The following is a 20,214-nucleotide window of genomic DNA, read 5'->3' on the forward strand; positions in this document are numbered from 1 at the left end:
TGTTTTTACTCTTATTCTTACATCTGGTCGCAGGGTGTGGGGTAAGGCATGGCCTCCAGACTAGGACAGGGTTCACTGACAAAGATGTCACCTTTACAAGTGAGGGACCAGATGGCCTGTTTGGAGGGAGGACCCTGGATCAACCGTGAGTCGCAGCACGAGTCACTCAACAACGCCAGCTTGAGACAGGTAGGGAGGTGAATGCAGACAGATGGGGTTGGAAAGGAAAGTAGAGATAAATGATGAGTGGTTAGGAAAAACAGAAAGAAAGCAAGTGTGCGCACATCATTTGGGCATCCAGATCACTTACAAGATTGGTATGCACCATTTTGGTTTTCAGGGAGTAAAAAAAGGTTGTGCGGTATCCATACATACCCAATCATGCATCTCTTGCTCTGTGGCTGCTGCCAATCTGATTGGCCACCTCTGTTTGGTCCGCTCCGGAGTGTAGATGGCAAAAGTGTGTTTGGAGTCATTTAGCACAGGAACCAGGATTGTGACCTCATTGATGAAGGCATGCAGGTACTGGAGAGGGACAGCAGAGAAGAAAGAAGAGAAAAAAGTAGATAGAAAGTGAGTAAATTGAGGTTGAAAGAAGAAGGAGAGTGAAGAAGTATGAATGCAAGTAACAACAGCAGTGTTGATTCACTTGAATGACTCATTCCATTGTGTTAACATATACAGACATTGTGACAATCTGACGTTGACACTATCAAAACTATTGTCCTCAAGAAGGCTTATAAAACTTTCACATGTTGCATTGACACAAGTCGAATCCCCACAGCATCAACCTGAAAACACACAGACACTTCTTTTTCACCTTCTTCTCCTCATAAAAGTTGTAATAGATGAAGAGGATGCCGTCCTTGTTGCCTTCTGATCCTGAGAACTGCTCCAGGGCAAAATGAACATCTATCCACTTGTGTGGCTTCCAGTCTCTCCACCACTGCATGGTTCCCTTCTTCACCCACACAGACTGCATTGGGGGTAAGCGGCCAGGCAGAGGACAGAATTAATTAGTGATAAATAAAAGAGGGAAAATGGAAGAAAAATATCCTGAAGATCAAGGATAAAAGCTACTGCTGTTGCGCAGGTCACAACTTTGCGGCAGATACCTTTTCTATGGCCTGTTCATAATGTCTGAAATTATCTATCTCTCTTTTGGTCCTCTCACTGAGTTGCTCAAAGATTTGTCTTCGCCAGGCTGCCGTCTGGGCTGGGGTGACAGACAGACTCATTGACTGGACGGACTGGACCATTGCTGGAAAGAACAGAAAAGAAAAATTAATAACTGAAATAAAGAAAAGGAAACCATATTCACTATATCTTTTATACTAGATAGCTCTCTCATTTAACTCACATGAAGTGTTCATTGAGCAGTTGAACCAGTTGAGTTGGGAGTGACTGTCCACAGAGCAGCCGCCTCCACTGACCCACGCCCACAAAGGGTGCTCATCTGCCCCATACGGGTCCTCCATGGCCAGAGTGTATGTGGCCACTGATGACAAGCTGCAGGTGTCAGCTGAGTCCACCACTGCTCCTGTCTGGACCAGATGGCCCTGCGCCTCCTCTAGATCCACATTACTCCACTGGGGGTCAAGAGAACCTCCAGACTGGCTAGGGGAAATAGCTACACCCACACAGGGGGCTTTGATCTCTTCTTCTTCAGGGAAAGATTCATCCTCCAGAACAGCTGGACCGGCAGGAACGCCCTCTCTTGAGGTCTTTACTGGTTCTCGGTCAGAGACGAGTTCGGAGATGAAGCTGTCGCTAGTGACTTTGGGGATGCAGGGTTTGGGGGTTTCAACAGGTTGGTCAGAGTGGTCTGTGGGGGCATCAACAAAGGACTCTGGTGAGCCGGAGGCCACGAGGTGACTGGCTCCATCTGTAGATCCTTTTTCTGTGTCGGATTCCACATCACTCACTACTGACTGAGCACGCACCTCACCACAGAAGTAACATCCAGCACTGTGACATGGAACGAGAGAATGAGGAACTGAAAGACCAAATTCATTTTTGTTCTCCCAGCAAACATTTTAAATAAATGATGGCCCACACTGGAAATGTGTCTGTATTCTACATTAACTGCTTACTGCGTCAACCAGTGGTTACTGATCCCTGATTATATCAATTTAAGCACATTTGCAAAACAGTCCTGTCATAAAAAAAATTGCAAATAATTATAATCATGTAATTATATATGTTTGGTGTCTTATTAAACCTTGACTCTTATAAGAGTGTGATCTGTGTGTGGCTCTAAAAATGTCAGCAGTCCACTAAAATGTTGACTGAAATCTATCTGTGTGTGTGTTTGTGTGTGTGTGTGTGTGTGTGTGTGTGTGTGTGTGTGTGTGTTTGTGTGTGTCCACTGAGGCCTCCCCACCTTTGCAGGCTGCCTGCACTGGCACTGGAGTGGGATCGGTCTCCGTCTCGGGGGGCGGTAATGGCCCTCCAGGTTTTCCCACTCAATTCACTAGAGGTCACACCTTGTCTGAAGTACAGCGCCCGATCCTCGGAGCCGATAGCAAACACCTACACAAAGACAATTAATTGGTTGACTTAAATCTGTCCACATCCGATTGCTTGACACTAAACACCAAGGGGCAATGCTAAGGTAACCAGCTGAGAGAAAGGTAGTTGACATGTTACTTCCTATCAGTTTTACGCAGGGTGTGATGTTCTGTGGCTGGAATTTACCTGGTCGTTGAGTCCGACGTTGATCATGATCATTTCTCCCACCATGCTGATCCAGCCGGAGCCACAGGGGTTGTGGGAGTTCACGCCACGTCTAAACCACACCTGGGAAAGCAGCAGAGTGGAGAGAAAAGTCCTTGTTAGCATAACACACATCTGCGTAAACATGTCTTGTTAATGCCAAAAGTGGTATATAATATAGCTAAATAAAATAGGTAGTTAAAATGTAAGAATATAATATGTAATAAACAATGAAGTAAGATGTTGGATAATGGTAACACTAACAAACAAAATTACTTATAACCATTCTTATTCAAAAGTAGCTGGTATTTTTTTTGCAGAAGTAATCATCAACCATTCATGTTGTGCATCTTTCAAAACGTTTATTGCTGAATTTTCTTACTTTGTTGTCCTTGGTCAAAGCCCAAACAACATTGTTTCCCACTGCTACATGTGTGGCTCCCACATCTGGACTGGGCGAGTCCACCACCCCCCAAGAGGTACCTGACATGCAAAAATATACATAATTTTATTTTTATATTCATATTATAAAAATGATAACAAGAAAACCACATCCTCGTTCAACCAGCACCTTTTGGGCAGTCCCTACTGATGCCCTCCCTGACAATGAGCTGCCCCTCCCACAGCACCGCCCAGACCAGATCCCCCGGCCCGCAACTGATCTGGACCACCTCCCCAGGGACAGGGATGTCCTCCCAAAAAGAGCCCTCAGGATTGTGGTGATAGATTCCCTCTCTGAACCACACCTGGAGAGAAAAGAAGGGGAGAGATCATCAAGCGTGATAGCAGGACATTAAGTGAGGAGAGAACTATCTGAATCAAGCAATGCAAATACAATTGTTTATTTGGACAGGGCTAAGTGTGGGATCTTGCTATGGGAGTGAACAAGATCAAAAAATAATAAAACAGACACAAACACTATAACAAAGCCTGAAAATCCATTAGATTAGACAAATTACAATTGATGCAGTTAATACAAATTCTATTTTCACAATCATCACAGCCTTTATGAGCTACAGCAAAGGTTCAGCAGTACATACTGCAAGATATGTTCCAATAGTTAGTTGGGCTCTGTAAACTACGCTGTATTACGGAAATACATAATTGACTGATGGTTATTGCTCTTTCATAGTGGCAAAACTAAACTTTAACACCCTTATGTACCCTTTAAAAAACAAGCTGTGAAAGTTCTCGACAAGAAAACAAACAAGAAATTCCCATCACCACACCTTCATAAAAACAGACATTTGCCGGATGTATAAATTGACCCCTGCTCTTGCACCACCACCACGCAACCAATTTAAGTCATTTTTCAGAGAAAATGTAAGACTCTCCAGGGCGACTGTGAGAGGTGACTGTTTCTTAGGATTTTTATCAATTTAGGAAGACTACATTTGGTCAATCAGGAGAAAAGAAGAAGTTAATTCCACTTCACGTTAGAGATTATGCAAGTCTCAGCAGTTTTATTATGTCCATAAAGACTGGACTGAAGGCGAATCATGTGATGCTTGTTATATGTTAAGTTTCTATCTATTTTAATAGTATTGTCTATATTGTCCTTTTAACTCCCTTACCCAGGGACCACAGATATAAATTAGCTGTATAGCTAACTCTGGTACAGGGCTTGAACTGTGCATGGTCCCTGAAAAATAAACTAATAAGATTTTATTTTATTTTTTTAAATAGCAGACTATGTGGCCCAGCATGCATGACAAGAGAGGACAGTAATTGATTTTTTTATTAATTAATATTGTCACAGACTTAATTTGTGAAAATTAAAAACTAATCAAAGTACATTGGCATGTACTGTATACCACAGGCTAAGGTGGGTGTTGCAGGTGTGTGTGTGTTTGTGATCTGTACCTTGCCCTGCAGGGACACAGCCCACATTGACAGCCGGCCCCTGGGCTCCTCGTTGATCTCCCAACCTCCGCAACTGATGTCGCTGAAAGGATCTGGTAGACTTGTCTGCTGTGGGGGGATCTGTCAGCACACACAGGGAGACGAACACAAGTGAAAACACACACACACACACACAACCACACACACGCACACGCACACACCCACACCCACACACACCTTAGCCCAGGTGTCCATGGCTTTGTACCTCCTGTAACGGAGCCATCGCCTGCGCCGGACACAGGAGTTCCACTTCTTGTCTTTGGTGTAGGTGGCAGGAAAGTCAATAGCGTAGGTCCATCCCTGCAGAAACAAACATCTCAATCACTAAAACAAGGCAGGAATTACCAAGGCAGAAACTGATGCTACAGTAAGGCAATGCATGCAAGAAAATAATAACTAGAAAATTACAGTCAAAATACATTTTGACAGTAATTGTTCCAAATATTTCATGTTTTGGATAAAATGCACACACAGAGTGGGGGATCCAATTGACTGAGTGAGAAGCAGCATATGCAAATTTATTTTTACCTCGCTACACAATCCAGTTTTAACTCCCATGCATTTATTTTACATCAAAATATAGGGAATGCTGTGCCCTTTCTAAAAATGTGCTTCTGTAAGCAAATGGACTTTCACATGAGTCCCAGTGAGCTTCCAAGTAAAGCAGGGTCCACCAACTTCAACACTGCCTCCTGTAATAAATCATACAAGAAATACCAGAAGGAAAAGAAAAAGAGGCAATTTTTGGACAGCTTTTTGTCTTCACATTTCTTACACAATACAACATAATTGCACAGGATGTTCAGCAGGGTGTCATACCCCTCAAGGTATTAAAGATTAATCAATAGGTGGCCAGGTTGGCTCAGTGGTAGAGCAGGCGCATGTGGACTTTGAGGCTTATGCCTCGATGCTGAAGTCCAGGGTTTGAATCCAACGTGTGGTGATTTGCTGCATGTCTTCCCCTTTCTCACCTAACTGTCCTGTCAATAATTAAAAGGTGGAAAACCCCCATAAATAATCTTTAAAAGTTTTTTTGCCAGAAGCAAGACTATCAAAAGGTGCGCCACAACCTCTTCTCTGTGATAAAAACGGATGGTGTTGGGGCCTGAAGTCAGTTTGGAGTCAGTCAGTTGGTCAGTTAGTCCATCATACAATCATGTTAGCTGAAAAATAACACCTCTTCTCCTTTCTTCCTCTCCTCTTGTTGTCCTCTCCTTTTCTTTTCTTCCTCTTGTGGTATTAGGTGTTGCTTTGATTTGCGCAGTGAAGGAGTGGAGGAGGGAGGAGAAGACTGTATGTTTGACAAGTCAAAAATGTCCATTTAATAATGATGATTATACCTCTGACCTTCGTTCTTTGATTCAAAAACCAAAAATGGTATCATCAAAATAGAGATAAAAGTCTGGCGAACGCACAAATGTGGATTTTATGTTTGTGGTGCCATAAATATGCAACACAGAGCAGGTAACAAACAGGGAACCGTCTGCGTCCTTCCAAATATCTTTTGCCATTTTTTGTATGGAATCATTTGAAGGATTGTACTGCAGCTTCACCCTCGGGCTCTCAAAATTCCATCCCTATACACACACATCGGAATGAATCGGTCTGACAATTGGATAATACATAAACTGTGATTTGGTAGAAACCGTGCTTGACATCAACATGCCCACTAAGCACATTAAAGGCTAAAGTCTTGTCTTTGGTTTAAGATTTTAATTATTCTTCTACATTACAGTATGGCAAATTGGTAAGGCCCCTATGAGGTTTTGTTTTGAGCTATGTTAAGTGATTTCCCAAAGATTTCCTGTTAAAGTCGAGGGGGAAATTTTGCGCTGTTTTTTGCTGATTTCCTGAAAAACGTGTGGCATCTCTCTTAGAAAAGTCATACCACACCATTCCGATCATTACACATGTTTTGATGTATTCCTGTGCATGTGTTGGCAACGCTTCGTGACTAGTAGCGGTACAAAAATTTGGTAAAAGATGAAGAATAATAAGTATGGGGGATAACAGTCATTGTACTGATTTCTGCTATTGCAGAACATCGGCAACCTGAATAATAATTGGCCACTCACCCCTTTCTCTGTGGGCTCACCCTCAAAGTTTTCATCTGCGTACCAGTCACCCTCCCACTCCCAGCTGTCAGAGGGAATACGGAAGTTGTCCAGTGGTTGGTTTTGCAGACCCGTGACATCACTCCACTGCCAGCGGTCGCTTGGCAACAAACGGTCTGAGAAACCATCCACAGGATTCCATCGCTGACGGAAAGAAAGAGGTTGCAAATTAGAGCACATAAAGGATGAAAGTAACTGTTTTCCCCTGGTTTTCCCCATAATCCAATCCACATGTATCCCCTTTGAGAATTGTACTGCCAAAGAACATTTTTAATGAGATGTACCCTGGAGAGGAAGTCACAAGATCAACCACTGCACAGTAGCCTAATGACATATTAACTAACAGCTGTGTGAGAAAAAACCTGATGGTCCAGGACATTTGCAAAATTGAAGAGGAAGCAGGTACTTTTTCTACCATTTTATTTCCACATACAGTATTTCACTTTATGTGGTATTTTGCTTAAATTAGAATTCTGGTTGATTCCAACACGTAGCTCTGTTCTTTGTAAAGTTGGATTGCTTAAAACAGTCGGTGCTGCCTACACTGTGTCAACCTCCTGCTATAGTTAGCACCCAACAGGCTTAAACAGGGCAGGTTTTAAATGTGTTTTTGGCCTCTTATCATGTTCAAAATGTCATTAAAAGTGCCTACCCATGTGCAGTGACTCCATCTGAGTGAACACAGTGAATCTCACTGCTGTAGATGTGAAAGAAATGCATGAAAGTTGAGCTAATTCAGCTCTGTTTCGTTCCTGTGTTGATACCGCAAGGAGTGCTTTGGGCCGTCTATGAACTACAACACCGAAAAGAGATAGAAAAATATTTTCAGAAACAAGCATATGCTTATTTTTCAAAAGTGCTGTAGTAGCAGTAGCAGGAGACAAGTTATAATTGAGGTAAGTTTGGAGACATTACCTTATTTATTCGTCAATAAATTGATAGCCTACATATTTTTGTTTTATCTCTTTTCTGTGTTGTAGTTTGTAGACGCTCCCTAAGCTCTCTAACTGTTTCTCAACATGGGAACTAAACAGAGCTGAATTAGCACATCTTCTATGTATTTCTATCACATCTACTGCAGTCAGATTCACTGTGTTCACTTGGAAAGAGTCACTTCACATGGGTAGGCACTTTTAATGACACTTTGAACATATTAAGAGGTTAAATACATATTTAAAACCTGTGTTGTATAACCCGGTTGGGTGCTAATGCTAGCAGGAGGAGAACACAGTGTAAGCAGCACCGATTGTTTTCGTTTTTCTGCTACTGACAGCACTCCAAATTAAAAAACAACAGATCTATGTGTTAGAATCAACCGGAATTCTCTTTTAAAAACACGCTCAACACGCTTCTAATGTGCTTGTGAGGGCACACAGCAGTTGACAGTGTGTTGGAGCTAGCAACAGAGGAAGTGGGACACAGCTGTACAACGTTACACTTACTTTTTCAGTCACTTATTCACACATGACACACGTCCAAGGGGAACTCCACATTTTCAATTTCACTCTAGATATTTTGTGCAGACATTAAAGGATAGCCACAAGAAAATTTAAAGGGTATTTTCTTTTCTTTGTGTATTTCTAACGTTGATTTATTCCGTATCTTCTTTTTTCCCCCCATTAGAAACATACTTGATTCTCGTAGGTCTCCTCCTGGTAGCGGACTGGCAGGTCAGAAGCGTGGACATTCAGGTAAATGTTGTTGTCACAAGCGATGCCCCAGCAGCACTGCTGGGCTGCCGTCACCCGCTTAAACTCCATCTGGGCATCATGGCACTGCTCCCACAGCTGACCCGCCGTGGACAGGCTGTAGACCCGCCCGTACACATCCACCGCCCACAGCAGGGAGACAGGCATGGTGGTGCACTGGGAACCTGGGTGAATGTAGATAATGTAGCTTTAAAGTTACATGTTTATTTCCCCCAGTGTCAGTATGTCACTTTTTCCCCAGTGCCAGTATGCCACTATACATACATATATTTACAATAAGATAAACAAAAAAGGGTAGTTGCTGTTTTTTGAGAGGGTAACAAATAATTAGTTACCCTTTTTCAGAAGTATAGTTACTCTCTTTCAAAAGGGTTCTGAAAAAGGGTAACTACCCTTCTGAAAAAGGGTAACTACCCTCCTGAAAAAGGGTAACTAGTCATTCATTACACTTTCAAATCAGTACCCGTTGTGTTGAGGTGGCACGTACTCATCCCTTGCTCACTGTGTCTTTTTGGTTTGTTTACACCATTTCACCAACCCAATTCTACATCCTGGACAAAACCATCACAACATTCAGGCCTGCATGGCAAATGTGAAATGACATTCAATACAGTTTAAACAATGCGGGAGTGGCTAAAAGCTTGCTGTAAGTGGTTTTAATTTCACAACATTGCAGTGATGCTGCTGCTGAAAGGCGTAGCCTATATGCGCTACATCTGTCACCTACATTCAGTATCCTGTATATTCAGCTCATAATGATAATTACTACACAAACAGAAACAAGTAAGGACACGACATTGACATGAACACATTTTTTAGGTAATATGCGCGACGTTTGTCAACGTTAATGTAAAACATAGCTGCATTAAAACTCTGCGTGGCAACGACACGAGCTACGAATTAGCCTTCTAGCATGTCATGTAGCAAAGCTGTCATTTTCCAAACAAACGCACGCTCCTTGTACTGTAAAAAACAGGTTTAGTTTTTAACGACAACACTCATCTTGTTTTTGGTTCCAGGCTTACAGGCTTAACGTTAGCCCTCTAGAAATAGCAAATTAACAAGAGTTCAAACACACCCACCTTGAGCTTCCTCTCATAAACCGTCAAACGGCGCAGGTGAGCTGTCCTCGCTGTTCATTCCGCGAGCAGAAATGAATGAAAAGCTGTCTAAATCATAATGGGGTATCTTTTGCTATTCACACAATAATATCTCTCCTCGTGAAACAGGAAGTGTTGCTGTTTCTTTATTCCTATTGGCTGTTTCAGCGGCAGCAGGTGTTTGTAGCTTGAATATTCAGCAGGTGGCGCTGCTGGCTTATAAACCGAATAGACTCATGTTAAGCTATGGAAAGGAACATTCGCTCAAAGACTGTACTGTTAATAAGGCCTACAATTTTAAGGTAGGGCCTATATTATAAAGTTATGTTTTCAATTTACAGTACTTTGTGTTTTTTACTCTACTACATTTGTCTGACAACTATAGTTACTTCTATTTAGCTGATAAAATATGACAAATTAATTTAAAAGCCCTGTACAAAAAGTGGTTGATTAGGCCTGCTGAGATTGGAGCTGTGCTCTTTGCTAGAATTTACACAAGGCCACTAATTATAATATTTATAAAGTTGTAACTTACCCTTGCAAGAAAACTAAGAGGCAGGCTCCTGAATGTGCTTTAAAGTATTTGCAGGTACAACTTGGGTCATTTTCTTCAAGTAGAATTTAAAAAATGATCAGCTAGCATCCCAACTGTATGTGGTTTAGGTTAAACTTTGTTTTAGGGTTTTTGTAGAAAGACATATATTGGTGTCAAGACTGATGCCTGGGGTAAAGCAGAGTTTTCATAGTGCTAAATTACAATGTGTGTTAACATGTTGCACTGTTGGATGCAGATTGTAGCTGGGAAATAAAAAGCTCAGATTTTGCAGTCTGACTAAAAATGAACTTGTGAACTTGTCTTGCGGATTACCCTTGACCCTGATGTAGATATCCCTTCCTTATATAACGCTTTCACTATCACTTACATTTTTTTAGCCTCCTTTTTTTCCATATTTTTATCATCTGAACGTGAAAGTTTAATCAGTGTGATCTTACAGCACACATGTCTAAAACAAACTGCTCTTTTTCTCAGTTGATTAGATCTGTTTCTCTTATAGTCTTTTTACTGTTTATTAAATGTCTTTATGGCGCTTATTTTCATAATATTTGACTATGCTTCTAAAATCACAGAATAAGTAAAAACAGGTCATCCTTTTTATGCAAATCTTTTTAAGCAATATCTAACGACAGGCCATTGTATGTTGTGATTATATCAAAGTTAAGGGGCACCAGTTATCATTTTGTTAGTCTTCCATCGTTTTGTTTTCACATTTAGAGTGAATTATACTTATTGTGCAAAGGAATCAGACGTCATAGTTGTGGTAGACGTGGTTATTATAGCATGGCTATGAACCAATTAGATTGCTTGACTCGAAATCATGAAATATACACGTGTGAGAAGGTGTCATATATCTCAACAGAGAAAAAAAACAATTGAACATTAATTATGCATATTTTTACTTGACCTTGTTTTATTGAGAAAAAAAGACCACATTGTTCAACACAGTCGCAAGGCACTCTGAAGAAAGCATGAGTCAATAACTATGATGGATTCACTTATGCACACATAAGTGGGTCTATGATGAGCAATAAACTTTTTCAGCAGTCAGTTCCTCATCATAGATTAACATTCTCTAAAGCAAATACATGGCAAAAAAGTCATTTATCTCACAAGACAGTTAATACTTACTTCAAACAATGACCCACTATAATGTGTCTACCAGTAAAGTACAATTTGTAAGAACTGTGCGTTGTACACAAAATCTGCAGTTAACAGTGAAACCTTAAGGAGTGAAAATATTCCCTTCAGCAAAAGGTAAATCCGCCCATTTAAAACACATACCAGCAGTCAAATCAAAATCAGCTTGGGATCATAAGTACAGTGGCTATCATATTCAAACGGGCACCTTCATATTCTTTTTCTTTATATATGTATATATATATATATATATATATATATATGTATACATATATATACATATATATGTGTATATGTATAACTATATACCTATAATATAAATAATGGTTGTAAAATATATGTATACATATGTATAATAAATATCACATACAAACTTAAGTATATTTAAATAGCCTTCCTATTATAAACAGTGACATACTGTTTTGCCTTCACTCAAATGACAAACTTTTCCCCAACACATCACTCTCCCTTCATTCTCACAACCTTTGTACATCATAATTCCTCTTGATAAAAGAAAGACAAAATGAATAATTATAATAAAAACAAGAAACAACTTCTTCTTTTTTTTTGCAAGTCAGGTAGACAGCCTCAGTGCTGGTCTTCTTTGTCATTTTCAATATCAATTACATCTGGATCTGTTCCTTCTGTCTTACTACACGGCACCGACTGCAGAACAAAAAAGCCTTAAAAGACCCCTCTCTTTTGCATCTTAAATGGACATTTAACCCCAAAATGAATAATCAGGTTGTATCTCCTTGTTAGCATGTCAGTAGAAACTGCATTGGTATTTGTACACCCCAACAGCTTTATCCCAGCCTCCTTTTAAAATACTGAACATCTTCAGATAAAAGCATAAAATGTCCCGTAAATTTCTGAGAGGTTTGGAGAAACTGGAAAGTTGAAGAAACTAAACTGGTTCTGTTTTTTAAACTTGCATTTTCAATTTCAATTTCAACTTCCTTCCAGAACTTTAGGACAAGGCTGAGACAAAAAGTATTTTCTGGTTTTCAATATGTCCTTTACAGGAAACAATGCATGCATGTACCCGGTGCAGTTGTATCTCATTGATATCAGAGCTTTTTAGGTTAAAATAAGTGCAAACTGCCACTACTTTACATTTCAACTGTAACACAGGGTGGCTTTTATTGTGACGCAGCAACAGGAAACATAATTTCTTAGTCAATTTGATTACAACTAACAGTGAGTTGGTAATTAGACTAAGTTTAAATTGTCATTTAGGGGTGAATAATTACTTCATTACAAAATGTTTTCTTTGTACTACAAAACCTTTCAGAAATCCTGCTTCTCTATGTGCTGATTATGCATTGCATCCCTGTTGTGGCTAATGTAAAATACACACTGGCACAGTCAAGCACACTGAAACAGAAATGGATCCCCTTAACAGAGCAGACTGGTAATGAGAGAGACTAGCATGCAGGCTGGTGGAGATGTCAGGTCGGGGGGATACTCAGTGTGTTGCGGGGGTCCCATGTTGCCATGAGTCCCTAAAGGCATGGCGGCGGTGCAAATCCTTCTCCTTTGTTAGAGAATTGGTGCTGATCTGTCATTCGTGACCGTTGGTCTCAGCTTGACTGTTGCAAACGGATTCCCTCCTCTGCAGGAAGAAAATGGGAACAATGTGGGCATAACATCTTGAAATTGATCATCATCATCTGGTAAAGTTTAATTACAAACACACGTGTGAAAATCTGTGAGTTTCTGTTAGTTGTGTTAGATCACTCACCCTAGAAAGGGAGCCTTTGCAGACCCATTGGCTAAAGAATCCTGGTGTCAAAAAACACAGAAAGAAGACCAGTCAAGATCAAGTGGGTAAAGAGAAATAACACGCAACATTCAACACACACCATCACAGTCACCACAAATCCACATCCTCCCTCCAGCTGTGCAGAAAGTCATTGTTGTCAGACTGGTTTGTTAAGATATCTCATCAACAGTTGTCCCCCCCCTCTTTCTTTTCCAATGAGTGCAGTGGAGCTTTGACACATTCTTAAGGTACAGGTCTAACCTAAACAATTCTGGAATCTAGACAATCTAGACAGGCTGGCGAGAGACACACTCCTCTTTATCTCCTCTACAGTGCCAAGTGTACACGGAGACAATAAAGACGAGGACATACATACCTGAGCTATGGGCCCTGAGGGATACTGTTACACATATTTGCTTCTAAATTGCTGTAAAGAATGTTTGTAGAAGAGCTACAGCAGTTGATAAATATGTTAAAGGAACTACTGTTAACCTGAGAGTTTGTAGTTTAGAATATTGTTTTCATTTCAGATCAAATACATGTAAGATCAAGGATTTAAACTATGATTGTATCATTAATTTATCTAATGTGCATATTTAGTGATGCAAATCATTATAAATGACCTTTTTTTATCAAGCTTATAATAATGGCCATCAATGCACTCAATACTAAGTGTAAGAAAACACATTACCCTGCTCTTCCGTTAGAGAGCAGAAAACATCTACAAGGTACAGCACATGTAGCCACAGTTATGTTTTGGTAACTTTTTTGCCCTAAACGTTCAGGAAACACCTCCTCCGAGGTTGTTTACTGCCCTCGACAAACTTACATACCTTGTAATAAATTATGAAATTAACAACATTTTAACTTGAGCTTTTGTTGATATTCTGACTCAAAACATTACTCGGAATGATTCTTTATTTCCCCTTGGGGGATAGAAACATTTCATATCAAATCGCCAGAAATATAAAAATGTTATTCAGAAAGAATAAAAATAAACTAGTAGAAATGAAACACAATACAAATAATATTCACAACACTCCAAACATGCAAAAAGAATAATTAGGGTTTAGTGACCTTTTCATGGCACTTGAAAACAAAAAAGTTGATCTATGAGTGCTGGCGGCACGTCACACAACTACAGCACCTGAGCCAATCCCTGAAACTGAGACACCTCAATTTAGGTTACCGTCTACAGCCTGTCAAATGTCTCCACCAGGATCCAAAAATATTTGGCTAGACATGAGGAACAAAAGTCCTCACAAGGTCCACCTTTGCCCCACAGTGACAATAACAAACCTAAACAGCACAGTCAGCCTAAACCTCTTTGAACAAGTCCTCAAAGCTAAGCTACATTTAAAAAAGAAAATGAGATGAGGATGAGATGAGAAAAGGAAAAGCATCGTGATTCCTACTGTTGGGAAGGTGCATCCCTCACTGTGGTTTATTTCGTGGTAAAACCCTGAGGCAGCAGATACAAAGGACACTGAGTACAGACAGAGCAGGGAGGAAGCTGTTGATGAGGGAGGAAAAAAAAAAGAAGTGTGCCTGGGCTGCTGGCTGGACAGCTACTAGTTCATTCTCAATCAGCTGACACAGTGTAGGGACACAATTAAACTGGGTCTGTACACTCTTGTCCTTTATGTAACTCTCTTCTTCTCCTCTAACCTCTTTTTTAAAACCATTTTTTTCCCGTTTGAAACCTGGCAAAACCTAGCTGGGAGCATTTTTCAGATGTCTTTAAAAAGAAATTTGAGCCAAAAACTCTATAGTCTGTTTCACACTTTTCCTTTACAAAAGTAATCAGACTAAAGGTTGGACGGCATCTCAGGGTGTGCTTGTGGAGTCTGTGATAAATTAGGTTAGTATTGAGTAATAAAAAGTTCAAAACATTGTTGTGAAAACAATGTATTTCTGTGTATGTATGATGAAGCCAGGTTAGGAAAATATGCATTATCTCTGTCCCTTACCTTCCCCCTCTTTTCCTTTGACTCTAAAGAATTGATCAGGTCAAGTCTGGCATTTAACACATGGAAAGGTGCCTTCCTGCTACGCACCAAAAGGTGGCCTTCTGTCTCCTGCCCCTGGGGTGAATCTCATTTCTCTAACTTACCCCCTACCCCTTCCCCTCGTTTTTTTGCGCGTTCACGCGGGACTTAGACTAGGCTTAAACAATACAATGTTGATTAAACTGTATTGATGTTAGAATTTCACAGTTACATGATAGAACCTTCTGATCTGTAACCAAAACCCACTCCAAAGGGGCAGAGTTTAGAGCCAGGTCTTCCTCATTGGACAGTGAAGATGCGCTCGGCTCGTTGCCATGCCAACGACGGACCAATGAGAATGGATTTGAATGCATGGGGTGAAAAGGAACCGCCCCCATATGCAGGGGATAAATGGGTGTGATGTAGGAATATTCAAGACTGGTCTCCTGTGACTCCATCAGGGGGGAGCATGGATCAGTCCGCTGTCAGCTGCAGTGTTCTCATGTTGTTTGTGTCTTATTGTCTTTGCCTTATCATCATCATTTTGCTGCATTAAAACTTTTCTTAATTCTCAATAGAACTGAGCGCCTCCTTCCTCAGAGATCCAACGAACACATAGTTACAAAATTCTAACATTAGTCAATGAATGTATCCTACAAAAGACCCATTCTAGAACATATGATGTGACACAACGCTGAAGTTTGCTTCCGATTCGCCAGGGAAACATGACTTACATTGCATTATGGTAAATTATTAATTATGTCAAAACACTTTTAGATTAGTGAAAGCTTTAATGTCTTTGTGAGAACACAAACAGGGAGATTTACCTGTTTTTTTCTATTTGTAGAACAACTACACCTAGAATGATGATTTTTAAAAACAGTCTCAGATTTGTGAAACTTTTATTCTATTTGTGAAAATGCAAGGAAGGGAGAATTCACCGTTTTTTTTCACAGGATGACAACTTTAAACAAGGTCCACATTGTAAACCACTGTGCATAGATTTATTGAATCTGGACTAAATTATACTGGTTTTAAGAATCATTAGCCTCTCAAAGTGGTTTTGGATCTGGACCTGGTCTAATGTGGTCTACATATGAAAAGAAACTTTATTGTGTTTTCATAAAGACAATAAAGCTTTCAGAAATTTAAAAGTGTGTTTTTGACATAATTAATGATTTACCTTAATGAATAACAAGGTTTCGATACAGTCAGAGGTTCAAAATACGGAGGATCAGTCACTCAGCAATGTAAGTTGCGTTTTTCTACTGAATCAGAAGCTAACTTTAGCGTTGTTGATGGGCCAAACTTAATATGCTGCCTTCACATAATTCGCTGTAATTCAACTGTAAATTGTAACATTTCTTGGAAAGAAGTGAAAGAGGATAAGAGAACATCGAGAAGTCTTTTGGTGTCCATGACATGTTGCCATTGTAGCTGCGGTGTTCTCACAACTCAACCACTTGAACGCCAAGCATATTGTGTACACAACTTCCCATGTTTTAACTACAAGCTCCATTTAAAGGCAGCATTAAAAATGCAAACATGGCAACTGTCTAACACAACCACACTCCTCTGTGGTTAGCCACGGAACTAGAGCTTACAACTTGTGAGCAAAAACTTGAGTATTTTTATCTATTCTGCTGATACAAAGCAACATTAACATTCATTTGGACTAATATTCTGGTAACCTAGTGACTCTTAATCCTATATTCACTCTAGTTTTAGCTCTGCGTTTGGTTTGGTGTTTTAGTGTGCATGCTTAAAGTCAGGTGCTGGTACTGACCGTGTTCTGTGGCGATGGCGTCGAGGGGACCGCTGAACTGGAGATGGCGTAGTCACTATAGTCTGGTGGTGGCAGCAAAACTGGCTCCTCTTCATCTTGCTCTGGCAGACTGGCCACACTCAGACTATGCGCCAGTGTGCCAAGATTGCTGCTAACCCACATGACATAAAGGTTCAGCTATCAGTATTTAAGAGACAACAGATGGAAAACATATCATTTATCAATGATAATTCCCACACATGTTTTAATGTTTTCTTACCTATTTGATATCATTGTCTCAGTATAGGGTCTGCAGTAGGAGGAGGGAAACCAGCCCCGCCTAATAAGGAAAACAAACATACCAGAATATCAGAAATGTTATAAAATCTTTTATATAAAAAGTCATCCAAAGTCTTTGTTGTTCATTTATTGTTTGGATACTCATTAGTTGTTGTCCTGCGAGGACACCTGTTTCTGTGAGTTGAAATATTTCTCCGCTTGCTACATACAACACACTTAAATCGGATGTGCATATAATCCGTGACAGACAGACACTAAGAGTTCACTAAGACTCAGAAGTTGTCTCCATGTCACGTCTGGAGAAAAATATGGCTTATCACGCCATTGCACTGGATTTGTTGCTAAGAAACAGAATGTAATGTGATTTATCCCCACATCATGTCCTCATCTTGACAAACTGCCACTGACTGCATTAAAACCACGTCAGCTCGCACACACACACACACACACACACACACACACACACACACACACACACACACACACACACACACAGGGAGAAAGCTTGCGTTAATTTGTTTCAAGGTGGGGATAAAAATAGTTAATACAAGCTCTGTAAGCACTCTGTAATCCTTTTGCCTGTATTTTGAGTCCTAATTGATCTAGCAAGGAGTTGAAGATGACTTTAATTACACAGGCAAATCAGAGTCTACTTTATGGATTTGTGTGGCCATGTTTGTTTCCTTCACTCATCATTGTGTGCCAGGGTGAAGGAAAATTAGGCATCAAGCATTCAGCGTTGAGGCAAATATTAAAGACCAGATGTCTCTTGTTTGTGTGTGTGGATGTTTTGCAATTGAGAGAGAGAGCTTTGCGACTGTCATGTTGAACATACCTGCCATACTTTGTGCTTCTAAGCAGGATGTTTTAGCACAGCTAAATATTAAATCAAGCAGGAAACACGTACTGCTAACCTTAGTCATGCAAATGATGTGTGTGCCAGTGCTGCCGCGTGTTTGTTGGAATAAAAGTACATTTCCTTTAAGACATGGTAAATATTTTAAACACAAATCACAAATAAGTAGTTCAATCTTTTCAGTGTGCTCCAGAAATTGTTCTTCATCAAACGTTACTCAAACAGGAGTGCATTCATTAAGGACTTTTGTCATTGGCAGATTAATGCACATTTGGTGCATTAGGAGTATTAACAGCAGCAGGGCAGTGCACGTGGCATTCACTTAAAAATAAACTACAGTGGGTTTGTTCAGGGTAATGAAGAAACGTGTTAGACAACAACAATGATCTCTGGCACAGATGAATAAACTTGATCAGGCTTTCAATTACATAGAGAATACTTTTGATTCAGATCATTCCAAAGTGGGTTTTGGTTTGTTCATGGGATTTGTTGATTATAACAAAAATATAGAATATCTTATCCTTTAAAACCACAGATGCTGAGATGAATAAAAAGATGGATAAACTATGATCATGAGACAAAGAACCACCAAAACAAACACAGATTATTTCTATTTACAGAAACTGAGCTGAGGACTTATTTAGTCATCAACCCATCGCTGAATATGAAAATAGTTCAAAACGTACTGCTGTGTCTTCTCCAGCTCTCCGTACAGCCAGCCATCCTTCTCTTCTTGGAGAAGCAGCGTAATGATGTCGCCGTCGTCGAAGCTAAGGAGTGTGTGGTTGTTGCCCGCCGTGTGGGGAAAGATGGTTCTAACTTGGGGCTTCCTGCCCACATTGAGACCGGAAGACAGGGATGTCGACTGGGACAGACTGACCTCTCCAATGCTGTCCTGGTCTGGAGGAGATTGGAGATGTGATGATATCAGTTATCTGTCAATTGTTATTTCATTTAAAGTAATAGTTTTTAGTAATTTTGGGGAAGGTAGGTCGATTTTGTTACCTTTGGACACAGCCGGGCTAGCTGTTTCCCTCCGTTTTAAGTATTTGTGCTAAGCTAAGCTAACGGGCTGGTAGCTTCATAGTTAGAACACAGATACGAGGGTACAGCATTTACTGATTTTCTAAACTTACTCTTCTCAAGAGAGTGAATAGTTCATTTCCCAAAATGCAAACAAACTAATTACAAAAAAATTCATATCTCAGACAACAATGTTGATCTATGACCTACTATGATTAAAAAATAAAAATAAAATAAAAGGTAATTTTGCATGAGAAACAGAAAGAAACAAGCCTCAAGCAGGAATTACAGTTCATTACGGTTTCTATTTGAAATAACAACCATAACTATTAGCTATTAGTCAACTTTCCGGATTAACTATGAATTCAAAAATGATAATTGAGCTTCCTTCATTAAAAAAAACCTTTATGATACAAAAATAAAATAAAAAACAATTCTATGAATAAGGATGTCCATGATACTTTTGATAAAACACGACTGGGCGATGGTTAACGATGGGACTGAGAGATGCCGCAGTCATTTGTGGGAGACGGGTATATCTACGTTTGAATTTTAGAGAAGCCACCCGTACCTGAGTTGTGGTCTGAAGGGGGGGTTAGCGAAAACCGGGTCTCTGGGTCAAACATGTTGGCTAGCGGACTGGTCTGTGCTTTCAGTGGCGGTGCTGGAGGAGGCGCCCCTGACTCTACGTTGTTCTGAGGAGATGTAGAAGAACATGATTAGCAGATGCAATATGTGACAAAATATGAGACGGCAATGAGGAAATCTCCGAATGACCTTATCAGTGTGATTATTTTTAAACAGTCATTACTGGAATTGAAACTCAATGTCTTCCTCCTACGCAGCAATAAATAGCCACAGCCATAAAAAACCGTCAGTGGACTTTACACACACAACAAGAGCCAATGCAGGATTTCCCATGGCTGATAGTCAGATAATGGTAACCTGCCGCTTTACACACACAAACAAATCCTCAATCTGATACAGCATATATCAGCACCTTCGCAAGATAAACTACAAGCAACAATACAAGATAAAATACTTTAGGGAAGGTCTTGTGTGTGGACGATTTCACACTAGTTGGAATGCTTTTATCCAACAGCTCCTTTCTGAAGCATCTTACAGTAAGATGAGTATCAAAGTTGGTGAAAGCAACACGTGGTAAAAGAAAATTAAGCTAATGATGATAATAATGATACAATTATTCTTAAATGTAGCCTGATCTGTCACGATACAATATTATTACGATTAATATATATATATGTATATTTATATATATAT

At 40.0% G+C, this 20,214-nt stretch overlaps 2 protein-coding genes across 6 annotated transcripts in view; both read right to left on the reverse strand.

Annotated features, from left to right (window-relative positions):
- The window catches only part of tecpr1a (tectonin beta-propeller repeat containing 1a), a 15,015-nt gene extending 5,276 nt beyond the window's left edge, over nucleotides 1-9,739 (reverse strand). Inside the window, exons 1-14 of one of the 2 annotated variants that reach the window (XM_034860165.1) lie at nucleotides 9,523-9,739; nucleotides 8,363-8,604; nucleotides 6,693-6,875; nucleotides 4,795-4,917; nucleotides 4,579-4,698; nucleotides 3,287-3,461; nucleotides 3,098-3,198; nucleotides 2,698-2,799; nucleotides 2,384-2,532; nucleotides 1,361-1,968; nucleotides 1,116-1,261; nucleotides 821-976; nucleotides 376-525; nucleotides 22-179 (exon numbers count right to left, since the gene is read on the reverse strand). In XM_034860165.1, the coding sequence (XP_034716056.1) occupies nucleotides 22-179; nucleotides 376-525; nucleotides 821-976; nucleotides 1,116-1,261; nucleotides 1,361-1,968; nucleotides 2,384-2,532; nucleotides 2,698-2,799; nucleotides 3,098-3,198; nucleotides 3,287-3,461; nucleotides 4,579-4,698; nucleotides 4,795-4,917; nucleotides 6,693-6,875; nucleotides 8,363-8,587 (2,396 nt within the window). In that variant the 5' untranslated portion in view covers nucleotides 8,588-8,604; nucleotides 9,523-9,739. Of the gene's footprint in view, nucleotides 1-21; nucleotides 180-375; nucleotides 526-820; nucleotides 977-1,115; nucleotides 1,262-1,360; nucleotides 1,969-2,383; nucleotides 2,533-2,697; nucleotides 2,800-3,097; nucleotides 3,199-3,286; nucleotides 3,462-4,578; nucleotides 4,699-4,794; nucleotides 4,918-6,692; nucleotides 6,876-8,362; nucleotides 8,605-9,522 lie in introns of those variants that run through there. The other variant, XM_034860166.1, reaches the window with a different exon arrangement.
- A 1,853-nt stretch (nucleotides 9,740-11,592) lies between these two features.
- baiap2l1a (BAR/IMD domain containing adaptor protein 2 like 1a) overlaps nucleotides 11,593-20,214 on the reverse strand; it is a 28,733-nt gene continuing 20,111 nt past the window's right edge. Inside the window, exons 9-15 of one of the 4 annotated variants that reach the window (XM_034860170.1) lie at nucleotides 19,505-19,628; nucleotides 18,597-18,810; nucleotides 17,035-17,094; nucleotides 16,776-16,923; nucleotides 15,232-15,234; nucleotides 12,981-13,021; nucleotides 11,593-12,851 (exon numbers count right to left, since the gene is read on the reverse strand). In XM_034860170.1, the coding sequence (XP_034716061.1) occupies nucleotides 12,779-12,851; nucleotides 12,981-13,021; nucleotides 15,232-15,234; nucleotides 16,776-16,923; nucleotides 17,035-17,094; nucleotides 18,597-18,810; nucleotides 19,505-19,628 (663 nt within the window). In that variant the 3' untranslated portion in view covers nucleotides 11,593-12,778. Of the gene's footprint in view, nucleotides 12,852-12,980; nucleotides 13,022-15,231; nucleotides 15,235-16,775; nucleotides 16,927-17,034; nucleotides 17,095-18,596; nucleotides 18,811-19,504; nucleotides 19,629-20,214 lie in introns of all 4 variants that reach the window. The other 3 variants (XM_034860167.1, XM_034860172.1, XM_034860171.1) reach the window with 3 other exon arrangements.

Source organism: Etheostoma cragini, chromosome 21 (genome assembly GCF_013103735.1).
Source record: "Etheostoma cragini isolate CJK2018 chromosome 21, CSU_Ecrag_1.0, whole genome shotgun sequence".
NCBI classification, from domain to species: Eukaryota; Metazoa; Chordata; class Actinopteri; order Perciformes; family Percidae; genus Etheostoma; species Etheostoma cragini.